This window comes from Myzus persicae, unplaced genomic scaffold (genome assembly GCF_001856785.1).
Source record: "Myzus persicae strain clone G006 unplaced genomic scaffold, MPER_G0061.0, whole genome shotgun sequence".
NCBI classification, from domain to species: domain Eukaryota; kingdom Metazoa; phylum Arthropoda; class Insecta; order Hemiptera; family Aphididae; genus Myzus; species Myzus persicae.
This window is the reverse complement of record NW_019103905.1, coordinates 90,069-107,678: the sequence shown is the minus strand read 5'-3', so window position 1 is coordinate 107,678 and position 17,610 is coordinate 90,069. Positions and strand designations below refer to the sequence as shown.

The 17,610-nt window shown below is 29.1% G+C and overlaps 1 protein-coding gene across 1 annotated transcript in view; it reads left to right on the top strand.

Annotated features, from left to right (window-relative positions):
* Positions 1-14,929, top strand: part of LOC111036149 — an 18,038-nt gene extending 3,109 nt beyond the window's left edge. Inside the window, exon 2 of the mRNA XM_022318067.1 lies at positions 14,862-14,929. Within this exon, the coding sequence (XP_022173759.1) occupies positions 14,862-14,929 (68 nt within the window). The remainder of the gene's footprint in view (positions 1-14,861) is intronic.
* The last annotated feature ends 2,681 nt before the right edge of the window (positions 14,930-17,610 follow it).

Below are 17,610 nucleotides of genomic sequence, written 5' to 3'. Positions count from 1 at the left end.
CCCACCCACACTATATCCAGCTACAAAACCCAAATGACAGGAATGGCCAAATGGGAAACTTGCCAACAGACGTAGAAGATGTCGGGAAATATATTATAGCGAAACGCTGACCATTATAGTATAGTTGCTCATACATATATTTGTAAACAACCCCTCTGCAGACGCGTATAAGGCAGGAAAAACGCAACACCATTGGAAAACCGTACAAAAAGTGTATGTAAGCGTGTACTAGCTGTTCTGAATGAAGCGGAGGAATGTATTATTGGTTTTACAGCCGTCCGGAGTTTATTTTTTGCAGACACTTTTTCGAGCTGAAATCGCAGTTTTTCGGAAGGCTATAATTTGTTGGGCAGTATAACCCTCATCGGTACATATAATACATAATATATATATATATATAGTTTTATATAATGTCGTGGAAAATGGTTTTCTAGAACCCTTATACATCGAGAACAGCTATGTTTGCTACGGAGCACACAATTCAATATTGACATTTTTATTTGAAATATATAATATTATTTAGGTATATACGCAGTAAAGAAAACGGTATAATTATAAATATATATTGAAATTGATGTGGAAAAGTTTGAGTTTGGAGTACAATATAAAAGCTATAGTATATATCACTAGGTAGCTGACCCTATGCACTTTGTTTCCAGTAAAAATATTATAACTTGTATGTCATGATTCAAAGTGTGTTCAATTCGTTGTAATAATCGGTGTAACGACGTTTAAAAGTTTAAAAAAAAAGATTTAATTTTAAATTTGATTTTAAGTTATTTTATAACACATATTGTACATTTTATCATACCTATTGTGATTAACAAACATTACATTTTTTATTAATTTATTAATTTTTATCTTATAAAATGCCTATGAAAAATACAACAACTTGGACTTTTCCTGTGATAAATAAATCCTGGTCGGACATCCATTTGTATAGTAATACTTAATAACTAATAAGTAACTAATTTTTCTTATTTGTAACTAATTGCTAGCAGAAATACACTAATATGCGGTTATGATTTTAATATTATTAACGAGCATACTTAAAAGTTAAAGGAAGCAAATATAAAATTCCTGATTTAATCTATAATCTAAGACTTTCTTGAATAGTCAAAATCGTTTTGTTATTTTTTTGATCCGACAAGCTCGGGTAAAAAATATAGTGTCACCACCAAACATCAAATACAGTTTTGAAATTATATGCAATCATAATAACAATTATATTTGATGTAACCAGTGGACAGTGGTAACCATTTATATATTTAAAAAAAATACTAATTTATACTATTATGAACTATTAATATTTACTATTTTGTATTAAAATATTTAACCAAAGAAAACCATTTATAAACAAAACCTTTATTATTAAAATGTGAATTTTGAAAAAGTCCCTAGAAATTTACTGAAAAAAAATTAGGTTTCACAGACTCCATGTTATTGCCATATCGCTATCTCATTTGCCTTTATCTGGTAATATAAAAAAAAATGTGAATTAAGTAAATTAATTAAATAATTAAACATCATTAATAATTAATTTGTTTCATACTCGTAAATCAAAATATAAATTTAAAGTATACCTACCTAAATGGCTGTACTTAATATAAAATATTAAGTACCTATTTGGTAGTTTAATAAATAAAACTATTTGTGAATTGTTTGAGTACAATGTACCTAACACTAGTTAACCTACCCATGTACCTCTATATTTAAATTATTAACAGAAAAATAAAAAACTCAAGATATTTTCATTGAAAAATCTGTCGACTGTGAAATAATTAATTTAGTTTCAATATCTCATTCAGTTCCAGGTAGTTCCATTTAAGTTTATGTAACTACTAATTTAATTATTATGCATAAAAAATATGAACAAAATTATAAATAATGCATTAATAAATAATAATAATTTTTGAATAGAATTTTGAAAACTATGTGTAATAATGCCATCCTTAATCGTTGAAGGTACATTATTTGAAACATTATTAATAGTACTCATTTACCTACTTATTTATAAATAATACATATTTATAATTTTAAATTGAAATGGGAAATGCAACTGGTCAGACTCGTTCAAAATACAGTCAAATTGACCAATACCTAAATATTATAAATCAAAATGCATTGAAATATTTTAAGTTGTACATAAAAGTGTTATGGTCAAATATAACTACTGGTAATTTACCGATAAATAACGTTTCCGTGTTTTTTGCAAGCTCCGCTATTGGTCTCACAGAGAGCACCACTAATTTATTTTGAGGACGAATAGGATAATATTTATTTTTAAATATATTATGTTCATTCTCTTATAAAAAGAGGAAATTGTTAAGGTTTGAAAGTTATTTTTTAAGCACATCGGTATTTTGTAGCCGAATAATTAAATTAAAATCACAAATCAATAACACAATTAAAATAATAACAATAATACAATTTCATTGAAATATTCTATTTATAAATTATATTATAGTGCAAAAATTAGGTAGTACCTATGTTTTGATGTATTGCATTTGATTTAAAATTCACATCTATCTATCCAAAAATAATATTTAACTGCAAGATACTTATCGTTGTCCATTTCGACCATTTCTCGACAAAAAAATTTAAACATATTATTAAAATTGTTATTAATCATAGAACCGTTACATGCCAATTATTCAATGTACAATAATTAACAATGCATTAGTGGATAATGTACCCACATCGGAAATGTATATAATATGCTATGTTGGTAATAATCATTACTAATATATGGCATGGAATTGGTAACGAGTCGAATTCGATTACTATCCAAATTAGTCAATATACGAAAAATTCAGGCGATATACGAATAAAAATGCAATGAGTAAGTATTCAATTATTTGAAAAAAGTTATTGTAACAATTATCAGTTATTTACAAATTGAAACATACGCTATTAAATTATATGATTTAAGTATCACTACTCATTTCTGGTGCTAACTGTTACTCATGTGTATTACTATTAAATATTAATACACATTAGTACATTACACAATTATAATATCAATAATTTTAGTTATTTAAGAAATACCGAAAAATTAATCATGTAAAATAATGATTCCTAAAGTTTTATCCCAAAATCGCATAGTTAGCATTTATGAAAACGATATAGTAAATTAATTAATGATCAGATAGTTTTTAACAATTAACATAATAATATAGACGGTTATAACGATGCAATACAATTTATTGGAGAATTAAACAGATTGAAGAGTAACCAAATTAACAGTAGGTCCCTGCATTTGATTAAACCATTAATCAGGAATAATACAGAAGTGTTTCATTTTATTTATAACTTTGTATTTTAATTGTTAGCAAAATTATTAATTTATCTAATATACTTACTAAGAAATACGTTGATACACGTTACATTCAATTTAAAATTAAATTAAGAATCTATATTTCAAAATAAAATATGTTAATCATCAAAATAAGGTGTAATTAGAATATTTTGTATTTTTTAGTTAAGATAATTCTATCGCTGTTATTTGTTTTTAGTAGATAGATGTATAAGTTCAGAGTTTTAAATGGTTTAGTAAATTGTTCATTTTTAGTTATTACTTATTAGAAGGTAAATGTTTAAGTAACATAATATTTTTGTAAGACGGCGCATTAGATATGCAATTTGTATACACGCGTGTTTCAAGCGAACAATACTATATTGGTATGCAACTCGAAAGTAAAATATTTACAGAGATATCCGAGATAATGTTTCAATTTAATTTATCCTACAAATTATAAATCTCACTAGACTTTTAAATATCAGCGTAATAGGTACCTTTGTATTCTAAGTTTAATTTTGATTCTTACATATTAAATTAATTATTTTATTGGTGTAAACTACAACTCAATTGTTTTGTACCATATGTACCTATAACGTATATTGTAGCAAGAGAACCAAAAAAAATGTCTTAACTTATGTTGATGATAGAATCTATTAATTTTATTTAGTCAAAGTATGAGTCTGCAATGTTCATATCTTTATTACTTTGTTGAATTTTGATTATTTCCGTTCTTATTTTTATCACAATTTACTTTAATTAGTTTTCAAACGAATTTTTGAAAATATGGATTCTCATACGCATTTTAGTGCATATCATATTAAACATGCAGATTCGGTACATGAGATTGGACAAACTTCAAAGTTGACGTACGTAGGTCCCTACTGGTAGGAAAAGTATGGTAAACAAATATTTCATAAACTTACGGTTCACAGAGAGTAAGAGCCGACGATAATTAATATGGTAATTCAGTTCAACGGTGTTCCTTTATGCTCAGTCATTTTTTTTTTTTGAATAAAGACGTCGTATCATGCTAAAACAATATTTGTTATTCAGTAATATCTAAATATTACAGTTCATGAATTATAAATAAATATAATTTTAACCAAGTCGATACATAATATAGTCACTTCATTAACGATTAACTAGACTATAATAATTATTTATTCTAACTTTTATGTGACATGAACAAATAAATATATGACATATTGTACAGAAGTTATACATAATAATAAATACAAATATTTAAAACAAGATTTAATTCTTGCTTGAATATATGCTTGCCTCGAATGCTAGAATTTCGTCCCGAAATATCAATGTATTTTTTTTCATCTACCTATCTAGTTGACATCTTAAATAGGTACTATTGTATTTTAATGATTAATCAACAATTTTAGTAACTCATCAAAATTATATTTAACTCTTTTAAGTTTTGTATCACGAAAATGTCGTTTAGTATTTTTTAATTGACTTTACGTCAAATTGAGCAGAACCCTGCGGAAGCTTGACATACTATTACTGTAAGTGTAACTCTTTAACAATAAGTAATGCAATTTATAGAATTCATTAATAATGCATATTGTACTCATATTATATTCCTTGGAATGGATGTGAATAATAAGCGTAATTATAATCGTGTATCACTTTACTGTATAGTTATACAATTTTGTAAATCAGTTTAATCTAAAAGCGCTTAGTCCTTAAAACCATTTCGAAAACTAACCATTTAACATTGTTTTACAAACTTTTGATCAATATCGATAATTCCAAAAGAAGTAAGCTTAATAAACCTAAAACAACTTTCAAAACTTGTAACTCGTAACGAGCTACAGAAGTAATTAGGTTCTATAAGGTTAATTTTGCATTAGTTACCTACCTACTCAATAAAGAATATCATTATATATTGTATAAACTTAAAAATATTTTTCTTACCAACTTTTTATATTTTTGTTCTGCAACATGACTTTGGAGGAACGGAGTTTAAACTAATTTATACTGCATTAGACATTAGTATAAAAGTTTTAAAATATATGTGACAGATGAGAAGTAGCAGAAGGAGTTTTCAAACACATAATTTAATTATAAAACAACATTTGATCGAAAATACAACTGAGCGAACATTCGTTCTTGTTTAATTTTTAGGGATTAAAAAAAATAAATTATACCACACTTACGCATAATACATGCTCATCTGCCTATGATAAATCAATTAAAATGGTCAACAATGTATACCCCCAGCAATATTTACATTACCTATCATTATTCAATAAGACTAATTTGATTTATGAGGGTGTCTAAAAATATGTACAACCAATATATTTTATTGTTTGCAATTCGTGTGAATTAAATATACATCGAAACAAATGTAATGTTAAAACACAAAGGTAGACAATATTATAATAATTGCTTACGAATAAAACATATTTTCTGAAGATACACAGTGTGTACCTGGACTCCAGAGGATTTGACAATGGTACACTTATATTGCTGAATTTCAATATTTCATAACCACCAGATACACTCTGTATATAACTAATTAATACATGTAAAAATGAATGTAAAACGTATGTCCAAAAAATCGATATTTATACACTGCACACAGCCATCAATACATTATAATATAATATAATTATAATTTATAATAGTCACTACTACTACGCTAGTGTGAGTGAAAATTAATTTGAAAACAGTGTGGCCCCCATAAAAGGAAACATGGTACGTGCAAAAAAATGAATATTATTAGTTTAGATTTTGTACAATGAGATTCATTCACAGCCGCCGGATGCACGTCGGGTTAAGTCACGCATATAAATCAATAACAACAATGATAATAATAGTAGTATGACGTTGTCTTAAATGTTAAAATATGTAAATGAATAAGTATTTCAATCTGTGCCCCCGTACAGAGAAAATCAATAAACAAAGAAGCAGAGAACCCATTTAATCTAACCTTCTATCTGTAGTTGATTTTAGTACTTGTGATTGTACAGCAATCTTTTTTTTTAATCGTAATTTTTTAACAGGTGGGGTAGTGATTCACACAATTATAAGACGTGCGTAAGCTCTTCGTTATACCACTGGTTATTGGTTATAAAAACCATTGACTCAAATAGATAAGCCAATGTGAATTGGGGGGGGGGGGAGGGTTAAAACCAGACTTTAATAATATTGAATAAGCTTAAAACAACATTTAGGGGGCTATGGATTTTTGGTAGCTAAGCCCCCCCCCTATTTGAGACTACTTTGTAAACAATTATTACGATAAAAAATACAAAAATTAGCTGATTAAATGGATTGTTAATACCTACGGTATGGATTATTAAGCTATCTATGTGTACAAAAAAAGTAATCTGGTGGCCTGGTCTTACTGTAGGTTATAATATTAGCGCTATTATTTTATTACAAGTAGTCATAACTCATAAGTTACAACTTATAATCAAATATAAATTCTAACTCCTCCATCGACCTTATATGGGCATTTAGGTACTTGGGCGATAAACTGATAAATAGTCGAGACACCTAGATACTGTTTGAAAATAATTAGGTACCCGCTTAAATAGAATCCAAAATAGATTCTTACAAGTCCGGGGTAACGACAGATTGTTTGAGCTTATATTTATTAACACCTCACGGTTCGTATGAAAATAATACAGAAAACTCGAGACTATTTCCCCGGCAATGATGAGAGAAATACGATACAAGAATTAATTTCAACACAACCGATTGCTATAAAACCATTGTGTCTCGCCATAAAAATTATTACGAGGATGATTTGTCTGGTTCTTAGTGGGGAGACTGACACCTGCTCCGCAACTGAGCTACAGAATTTGGGTGTAAGCCCGCGGTGGCCTGTCGGAGGTATACTAAGTAGGAAACCGTGTAAACATAACAACCGTGTCAATATGGTGTACTTGGCAACACCGACGTCACATCGAACACAAAATAATTGCTTAATAATATAATAATGTCGCTTGTCGGTGACGAGTGGTCTGCAAATGAAATATACATATTATATGCGTACCTACCCATTCACCTATATTTATAATAGTAATGTTTTATTGTAAATAATTTGTTTTTTTTTTTTCAGAAATAAATATCAAAAATTATTATTATAACGCAGGGTTGACGCAATTCTTATAACATGATATATAGTTTCGTAGAAAAGCGACGCGAACGACGTTTTTACCCGGCTGTGATTCTGTTGGTCGATAAATAGTTCAAAAACATAATTACCTACCCTAACGGATTTTAAAAACTGCGTAATTATACTGTATTACTGCGCATCATGTCGTGCAGATCATGATCCGAGCGAAATAAAAACAAAATGTTTACAGGAGCTGTTTAAATACAGACTTACGGACTGTGTGCGCCGCCCAACCTACGACGTCTTAATTTCGCCCTAAACGAAGATTTAACCGTCGATAAATAAAATAAACGTCTTGTCCGATCCGAGTTGTATATTAACACCTCAGGTCGGTTGCTGTTCCGGCCACCAGCTGGGTCGATTACAACGAGCTTTTGAACTGGCGTCTGTACGTTTGCGACGACTTTTATCTCCACGGCGGTTATTAAAAGAACGTAGGTACCCATATAATCATTGTTGTTGTGGAGTTAAACAGTTTTGAATTGTGTTTGCAAAGTGGTTATCTGTGCGCGGACGGGGTAGTATAAATTCGAAAAATCGTTACGAATTGTCCGCCCGAGGATATACGGTAAAACCGAACTATTTTACTTGTGCCAATGCTTAATACAACAATATCGCGCGTATTGTATACATAATAATACGTATAACATACATATACGTAGATACTGTGCCGATCTCCAAACATTTGCATTTGTCTATGATATTATATGTATTATTATTTATTACGAAAACTGAACGCCGGGTTTTGCTCCGCAGGGAAATTCGTCGGAATAAAAAATAAATATATAGGTTCTGTAAACACGGGACAATCGATAACACGCGAAATAGCAATAATCTTCAATATTGTTACAGATTCAAACAACAACACTCGAATAGTACTATTTCCTATATATTGTTCTTAAACGTGTACGATTCATGATGTGCAGCGCGTCAAACTCAATATTAAATCAAATGTCATCGACTTACGAAATATACAAAAAAAAAAAAAAGGTATAACGATTCGGATATAATATTATTGTAGTGTTTTATTTATAAGTTTATAACCTCGGCTATAGAGCAATTCAATCGGGTTCAGTAATATTGATACTATAAAACACGTTGGTAGGTAGTCAACGTTTTTGGTGGATAGAATTACAACCATGGTTTAGTCGTGTCCGGCGTGGGTTATGTCGAAAAGTTTTCCATAATATCACTATCGAAGTTTACTAATATCACCCTAATCAAATCCCGTAACTATTGCAGAACCTCTAAACTAACATCTGTGTTCAGTTTCTAATCTGAGCAATATTATAGTGCTGTTTAAAAAAAAAAAAAAAAACTATTGTTGAGCTTCTTTCACAACCCACTCGAAAAAATCAAAACGTGTAAACCGAAAAACAAAGCACCCACATAATCGTGAATATTTATGATGTACATATCACAAAACCAATAAGTTGCTCTCTCATATATGAATCCATAATGATCCTCACGAGATTAACATCACGTTTTAATTCTGATATAATATAACCAATAGCCATTCTTTTAAAGTTCGTCATGCGACGTCAAGCACGTCACGTGAAGTATGCGTAAACGCGATCCTCTTGTTTGATTCGCCCACTTAATGTCGAGAAAATATATTAAACATATGAAAATCGTTTCAAAAATAAACGTACTTAGATCGTTATTTGTTATAGCTTGTAAATATGACATAGTTTCGATGATAATGAATATTATACTTCAGTGTTTGCAATATTATTGTATTTTATATAATACTTGATTTAATAAATAATAATATGTGTATAAACATAGAAATTAAACAACGTTCGTTTTTTATTTTTAAATTTTCATCTACGGGGTTCTGCCACTTGGCGATATTTCCATCAAATCTCATCGAATCTGCTTATTGTATAGCATGTAAGTACAGATCGTAAATGCATCAGATATTGTTTCAACAAACAAATCAATAATAATAAAAAACCTTTTTATACTTTACGTGATATAATATACAGGCAATAGAATATTTGGAATTATTGTGATCTCACGCATAACACGATTATCGACCTATATATATATGTATGCCCGGATTTGTAATATAGTTCCGGTTCGAAATTAGCCAGTATAGTAATTTAACCGTCAAGGGCGGATGTACATAACCGTGGGGTGTGTGTGACGACTGACGAGTGAAAAACAGAGACTACACATACGATGATACAATTTTCCACTGTATAGTGAGAATAAATTTCAATATTTTAAGCGAAAGAGCTTTAGCCTTTAGGACGTGCACTGTACGATTGTTGTCGAACGCCGGTTGTTGGCTGCCGGCGGGCCCCCGTCGCTGTTGAATATAATAATAATATGCTCGTTGTAATATTAATACATCACGAAAAACATATACAGGGTGATTCACCGAGCACACGTTTGTCGAAGTATTTTCCTATAGGTACACCATTGCATATTTTATTTTCGAAAACTTTAAGCACCTGCCCGTGTAAAGATACTATTTTTTTAATTTTTAAACACTCAAGTTGTGTGTACCCACGCCACTTTGCGAGTGTCCAGTGCGGATGCGAGCTTATATTTTTTCAGACCATCACCCTTTTTCACGATATTAACTCTTCAAGCGCAAAGATATAACATAATGGGTATAATGAAGAATTGTCGAATTATTATGCTCGGTGCTTATGAAATATCCAACTATTTATGTACGTACGTTCGAAAGTTTCAGAAATCATAATATTTTAACTAAATGCACGTCGAGCAAAGGATAACATCGTGTGGGTGAACTCGTTCGGCCTCGTATAATATATTATTATGGGCGAACCGTATGTATAACAAAACAAAATGATGAGGCGTACTTATTTGTAATCGACTAGGTTTACGCGGCTCTTTAGTCTTTAGCTCGGGGTTATCCACACCCGTCGTTCGGTATAATGTGTTGCTTATACGACTTAGTGTATATTATGATAATGATGATGATGATGATGGTGATGATAACGATGACGATAACAATACCCCCATACCTGCACACTATTAAATGTTTCGGAAATTCGACCTTAAAATACATAAAATAGAACTCGATCCGTGTGATGGTCGGTTTTTTTTTTAGGTTGTCATCATATTTTTCCAATGCCATCACGACAGGTCGGTTTCAATGGGTGAGTTAGGTCCGTACACATAATTGTATAAGATACTCTGTAGCCTGTCTGCCGTATTAAGGGCAGACGGGGCAGTAAAAGCAGCGTTTTGGCTAAAAGTTTCAAGTAGCCGTTTCTATCGATTTCAAATCAAGCCGACTTTTCTTGATTTTCCAATTAAATATAGTAGGTAGGTACATATTATGTGAGTAAGCGTTTTAAAATTGAAACGGTTTTTGTGAAAAGGCATTTCTTACAATAAAATACACTGACTTCAAATATAGTTATTAATAATGCTTTAATTAAAATTCTTAGTAATTTTTATGTATGAAACCAACAATGAAAATAAAGGCCAACTAACAACGTTATTTTTTGTTGGAATTTATAATTTCGCCCAAAAATTGATCTCCTAATACCTATGAAAAAAATTGAGCTTACATACTTATTTTTACTAGTTTTTGAACATCAAATGGTTTTATAAAAAAAACTTTGCTTTCGTATCTACACTATTTTCAAGCAGCTATAGTAACATATTTTTAGAAACCTTGTATTACATTTTCAAGCTTTTTGACTCAGTGAAATGTTGTTATCGACATTTATAGAAACAAACAAGTGATGAAAGCTCATTTTGCCAGCATTCTAAATTCCCGGTTTTCAAATATATTATAGTACAAGTACTCAATAAATTGTAATCCCATAATTTTTTAAAATTAAAAAAAAATATATTCATCAATTTCATCTATCAACGATCGTAACTTGACTGTAGTGTGTACTGGTAGTAGGTACTAACAGAAACTTATGTTTAGAAACAAAAACTAAAAAAAAATAATAAACCTGTTAGTTCGACATTTTTTTGGGTGAAAATTAAACGTAGTCTTATACTCTAGTATGACGTTATCTTTAAGGTAAGTAGTTTGTAGTTTTGAACAGTAAACAAATCAATTGTAATTAAGTGCTTTCCTTATTCAATCAGCATTGTTCAAGTCGAGTTTGAGACAGTGGATCCTTTTTTCTCCTTTACTTACTTATTTTCAACAATTTTTTTTATATTTAATATAAATAATAATAATAATATATTTTATAAAAGAGATGCAATAAAGACTGCAATACGGAGCACTGCTTTTACAATTTTAATACACTCAAGTCAAGAAAATGTTTAAATAATTCCAAATGTCTATGGCTTGTGAAAGATTATGGGAAACCCTTCAGCTATTTTTTCAAGTTGTTTTATATTGTTGTGTTAAAACTATTTTTCCGTAATAAAAGATTTTTTTTTTGTAAGTTCATAAATGTCTATGAACTGTAAACAGTACGTTGTACTTATAATATAATAATATGATACACAGTACACACTATACATAAAATACATGTTTATACGTGTAAAACATTTTTAAATTCCACGTTACTATTGTCACGATGACAAAAAACAAATACAGTTTTGTTAATGAATTTTTATAATTCATAAATTTATTTTTAATTCAAACGTTACCCTTTTCATCGAATGCCACTGGCCCCCACACAAACGTCATGCCTGTCATGTCTGGCAGTGTTGATTAGTAATTACACCAAATAAGGTAGTCTATGAACAAATGTAAAATTGTTTTTCGTTACAATTGAATAAAATATTAATGCTTCTCTCTGGCATATTTCAAACTATTGCAACATTCCAACCAGACCGTAACTACAACAGTTATTTAACTAATCAAATAGTGTTTTAAGCTATAAAGTTAATGAAAATTACAATGTCCTAGGTCAGAGGTTAAGGGGTGGAAAATTATTTCGACGCTACTTGCCATTAAATTATGAAAAGAGGTACATAAAAACTGAGGTATATATCATGCTCATGTACGGCTATTTATCGTTCAATAACAATTGTTCAATTTTATCTGTTAATATCAATACATACATTGTGATGTTATTTAATATTGAAATAAAAATAATATTAATTTATTGTCCAAGTATTTTAAATTTTTCACTTGCAGCGGATTTGCCATTTCTGACCTAGGTAGCATGACCAATTTACTTAATATTCCCAGGATTATAATGTCATCTACAAAACACTGCAGTTAAAACAAATAAATTGGATATATCTTACAATTCATGTGTTAAAAAAAATTCACTAACTTAAGGAAATCATATATCTACAAAAAAAAAAAAATAGATACGCAAAGAATGTATTAATACTACGATATCGAGGATTCACTTTTTCCGGATATGTGATATTTTAATATATCAGTATTATAATATTGAATTCATTAGGATAAGAATAAATGCGTTATTATTAGTTGCTCTATTTATCACACATTGTGATTAATAAATAAATTGTAACAATATAATATAGTCCAAAATATAGATACACCTATTTTTTGAAACATAAACTTGTAATAAACTAAAAAACAACGACTGGTGAAATTCTATTCGGTTATCCTTTAAAAACCCATCTATATTATAATTTGTGAAATAAATTCTATTTAGTAGAAGAATATGAGCCAACATAATACATTTTGATACACCATAATATTAGACCTTTAACTCATAATCTCGATACATAAAGTACTTTGAGGAGCTAAGTCCTGAAATGTGTTGTCCGATACTACCTAAACTTCATAACTAAAAACATTTTCGTTCTATATTCAAAACGCGTATAAATATTTTTTGAAAAGTGGTGTTGCATTAAAATATACAACTTAATTTTTTAATTTTAATCAGTAAAAAGGAGGTTTATTATTTGAAAAACAGAAGTTTTTATTATACTGCAGGACACTTCACAAGTAGTACAAAAATGTCCAGAATATGAAAATATGGTGTTTGAGCATATTTAAAAATTCTAAAAATCTAAACTTGAACAAATCCGTTATTAAATGAAAAAATGTTGGTAAGCACACTTGGTGAATCTTTAACTCTGCATAATTATATGAAGTAACTGCAACTAAATATCAGTTAACTCCACATGTGCTAGGTCGAATATTATATAATATATTTTTCAACCTAGAACATAATATTATAATATAGGGTTCAACCTAGCATATTATAAATGGTTGAATATTTTTATAAATATTAAATCGCAATGTCGTGTTATTTCAGAGGTTAGGTTGGGTGCTATATTATAATTCCTCCGATGATGATGTTGGTAAGATCCGCTGATTACATTCTGTGTAGGTATAGGTATATAGTGTACCTGGTTTGTGTTGTGCGTTTAATGGTTTCGACGCATTAGTGTAGACATTTTACTGCTTAAAAAAATAAGCAAGTCATTAGATATAAGGCATTATTATATATCCCTCACATTATTGTTGCGCAAACATTATTTTTCCATCAAGCTTTCGGTAATACGGCCAGATGCAGACATTTGTTAGGATAGGATAATTTATCTGTACAACGGTAATAGCTGTGTACCTACACGCCCTAACTAGTCTACTACTGTACATAATAATATTGCCTATTTGTTGTGTACTTTCGTGTAATTAATTTCAATCTTATTTTCCGCCTAAGCAATTTCATGCACATACGCTTATTGTGCATTCCGCGAAGGGAGCAAAATTCAAATTTGGTTAACGGTTTGTTTTGACTGTATCATACATGTTACGCATATTATAATACAGTATCGATTTAATCGCGAGTTACTTTGTAGCGTAAATTACACAAACAGAAAACTTAATGCGTAAATAAAATGCATAATTTTGATTTAAAGAGCATCAAAGGATCGCTGCTGCAAGGTGTATTCATTACGGAAACACATTTTTTTTTTATCTCATGAGCATTTGTCACTGATCTCGACGGGTTTTCTCTTCGTTTTAAAAACGTATAGTCGTGTATAAATTTGTAATTCGGTACCTACTTCAAGTAGGTAGTAGACCGATTAACAATTTATATTTAATGACCCAATACGAATGCAATAATAATTATGCGTCTGTACTCCATAATGAAGGCACAGTGTATATTAATCGCTTACATTTATCTTTAATATTTTTTTAAGCCCAAATGTCTGGTTGTACAATGTACAATGTTATATATGTTTATTATACCGGTGTATAATATTATTATCGAACAATTCTTGTTTTTACTTCCCATATATTGGGATTTGGGACTATTCACTATATTGTGAGCTCTGGCGCTCGCCAATTATGATTAAAAATGCATATATTATGCTTCTAAAAATCAATGAATAATACAGAATAACTTTCTATTTTAATCAGCAGTAATTATTCATGTAGTTGGGTTGGTAGCTATAATATTAGTACCTATGACTAACATTTGTTTTTAGCAACAAACTAAATTAAAAATTTTTAAATATTTTAATTTTTAGATTTAACAAATGATGTGTTGAACCAAAGAACAGACGTTCGATTGAACGAACGTCATACTAGATACTAATTTTATAACATTGTGAATGTGTTTTTTTTTAGAATAACATAATATTAGGTAAATCCATTCTCTACATATCTATATTATATAGCTTTAATCTTACGGAGTAAAAACTTTCGATTATATTATTAGAAAATGAAAATAAAACATATGGTACTTATCAAAGGGGTAATTATTAGAACAATATATAAATTGACTTTTACTTATAAGACAAATTAATCCAGTAGTAAATATGTATGGTTTTAAAAACATTTTTGAAAATGTTTAGTTTAAAACAGATTTATTTCTTTTTCGTTTTTATCATACAAGTTTTTAAGACCTAAACGAGAACATAATACTATCTATAATTTATACATAACTACTTAATTTGTAATGTGTATTTAGTTATAATGATTTATGACGAAATAATTCTTAGTAAATTGTTATAATCATTATTAAAAGTTAGGTACCTAACTACAGTTATAAATCAATCTAAATTGTAATACTAGTGAATTATTTCAATGACCACATTAAAAAAAAAAAAAAATACAATACAGTAAACTGATAACTCAATATTATCGTTTAAAAAAAAAATGTGTATAACACCTAAGACGATTGTGGTCAATTTATTTCAAATTTGAAACATTTACACCACTACAAGTGTTGGTAAGAGTGAGCGAAACAAGGTGGAGAATTCAGCTACATCTGCCGTATCTGCAGTAACTAACACTTCCTTATTTTTTACTTTTTAATTTTTTTTTTTTTTAATATTAATTATTACGCTTTGCAATAATTGTTTATTTAATTATGTTCAACGAAAATGTATACATAACCACAAGTTGTAATCTCAAGAGGGAGTATACTTTATATTTAAGAGTTTTTTGAATCTTATAACCAGAATAATTTGCATATCTTCGAAAACAGACGCAATTGTGTTTGTTCGAGTTAGCGCATCATTCCACAAGTCTCTGTAAAACTTGACGTGTGTGATTATTAATTATTGCAAGACAAGGACGAACGTGCTCGTAATACTTTCGGGACTGTCGTGGTTTTAAACGAAAGTAATGATGGTTGAAGTTTAATCGTGATCTAGATAACCCGATGATTTGTCGACCTGTGACGTTAGACCAAATTTAGCAAATGAACATTAGTATAACAATACATTTTAAAATAAAACAGCTAAAAGCACTTTGTGCCGCTGACAATAAATTATCTGGTCCTATACTATTGTTTATATACTCACGGCGATATGGTTATGGTGACAATACTAAAAGTTCGGTTACCTCCGTCATCGATCACCAGAAACCGCTGAGCTCCGAGGCAGTAGATCTTAGATTTTCCAAACCACCATTAAATCTTCTTTGATGTTCAGAAAGTTCCTTATTGTAAGGTAAAACCCTTTTAAACGTACATTTTAAACGAACCTTATCATTTATTTCTTACTCTTTAAATTATTTTAAAAATGTTGAGTTATTTATATTTAACATGTCAGGTGACTTAGTATTGTCCCACCAGAAAATAAATATAAAAAATATGGCTGCCTAACCGCCCAAGATACCCAAGGTATAATTTAGTTACGTTTTTAAAACATTACTTCATAATAAATCCAATTTTGAGTAATGTTATAAGTACACAATTCAAAATTTAATTTAGCCAACATTCATATATCTACTGTATCTTCTGGAATTTCTGAAGCCCAGATAATATTTGAAAATAAGTTTTTATATGCATACATATTTTTTAATACTATCTACCTAAACCCTATTTAATCTAAAATATGTTACTTTATACATCATATTATAACAACATCAATAACACAATAGTGGCAGACTGCACACAAATAAAAACAAAATTCAGAAAACATTTTTAATATTATGTAACATTATAAAAATACGTTTTTAAATAACTATGCGTGAACAGAATAATGACAAAACATATTAAAATCAAATTGTTGTTTTTTCCATATAGAACATTTTTTATAATTCTATAAAATATTAACTTTGTACGAGTAAGTATGTCGCTTTCGTAACTTTTAATGGCTAATACTCTTGTAAGTTACCTTTCTTTTACTGCATACCTGGGTATTTATGGTTAGGATAGGTTCAATCGTTCAAAATAGCAAACATACATTATAACAAAAACTTAAATTATTTTTATATTGGCACATTGCAATGTGTGTTTCATTAGTTTCATCAGTTTGCATTATTATTTCCTACTTATAGACATCTACATTACAATTGCAGTTACTATTTTTGTTTATTTGTATTGTTCATATGTATTATAAAGTATATTGTGCGCTCATTATATATATTATTGTTTTATTTTTTATATTTTTTGGGCCAATAACGGATTGGATATGGTTTTATAAAGAAAAAGTTAAATAATAATTGTAAGTCGTTTTTAGTATACAACTATTACAAAATAGCATTGTTACTTACTATTATACGAACATCAATACAAATATATGTGTGACAACTGTTTCCATAAAAATACGTGATAATTGTGCTAAATATAGTCTCGGTTTTAATCTGTAGAAAGCCTAACACTTACAAACTTCAAACTTGTAATGTCTTTTTTTCCGGCACATAAAAGTTTCAATAAAATTAAAATAATATTATATAGATGTAAATATTTTAAGATATACATACTTATTATAGATACAGATATGTATTTATGATAGTATAGTTTATAAACAGCTTTTTAATTTTCAA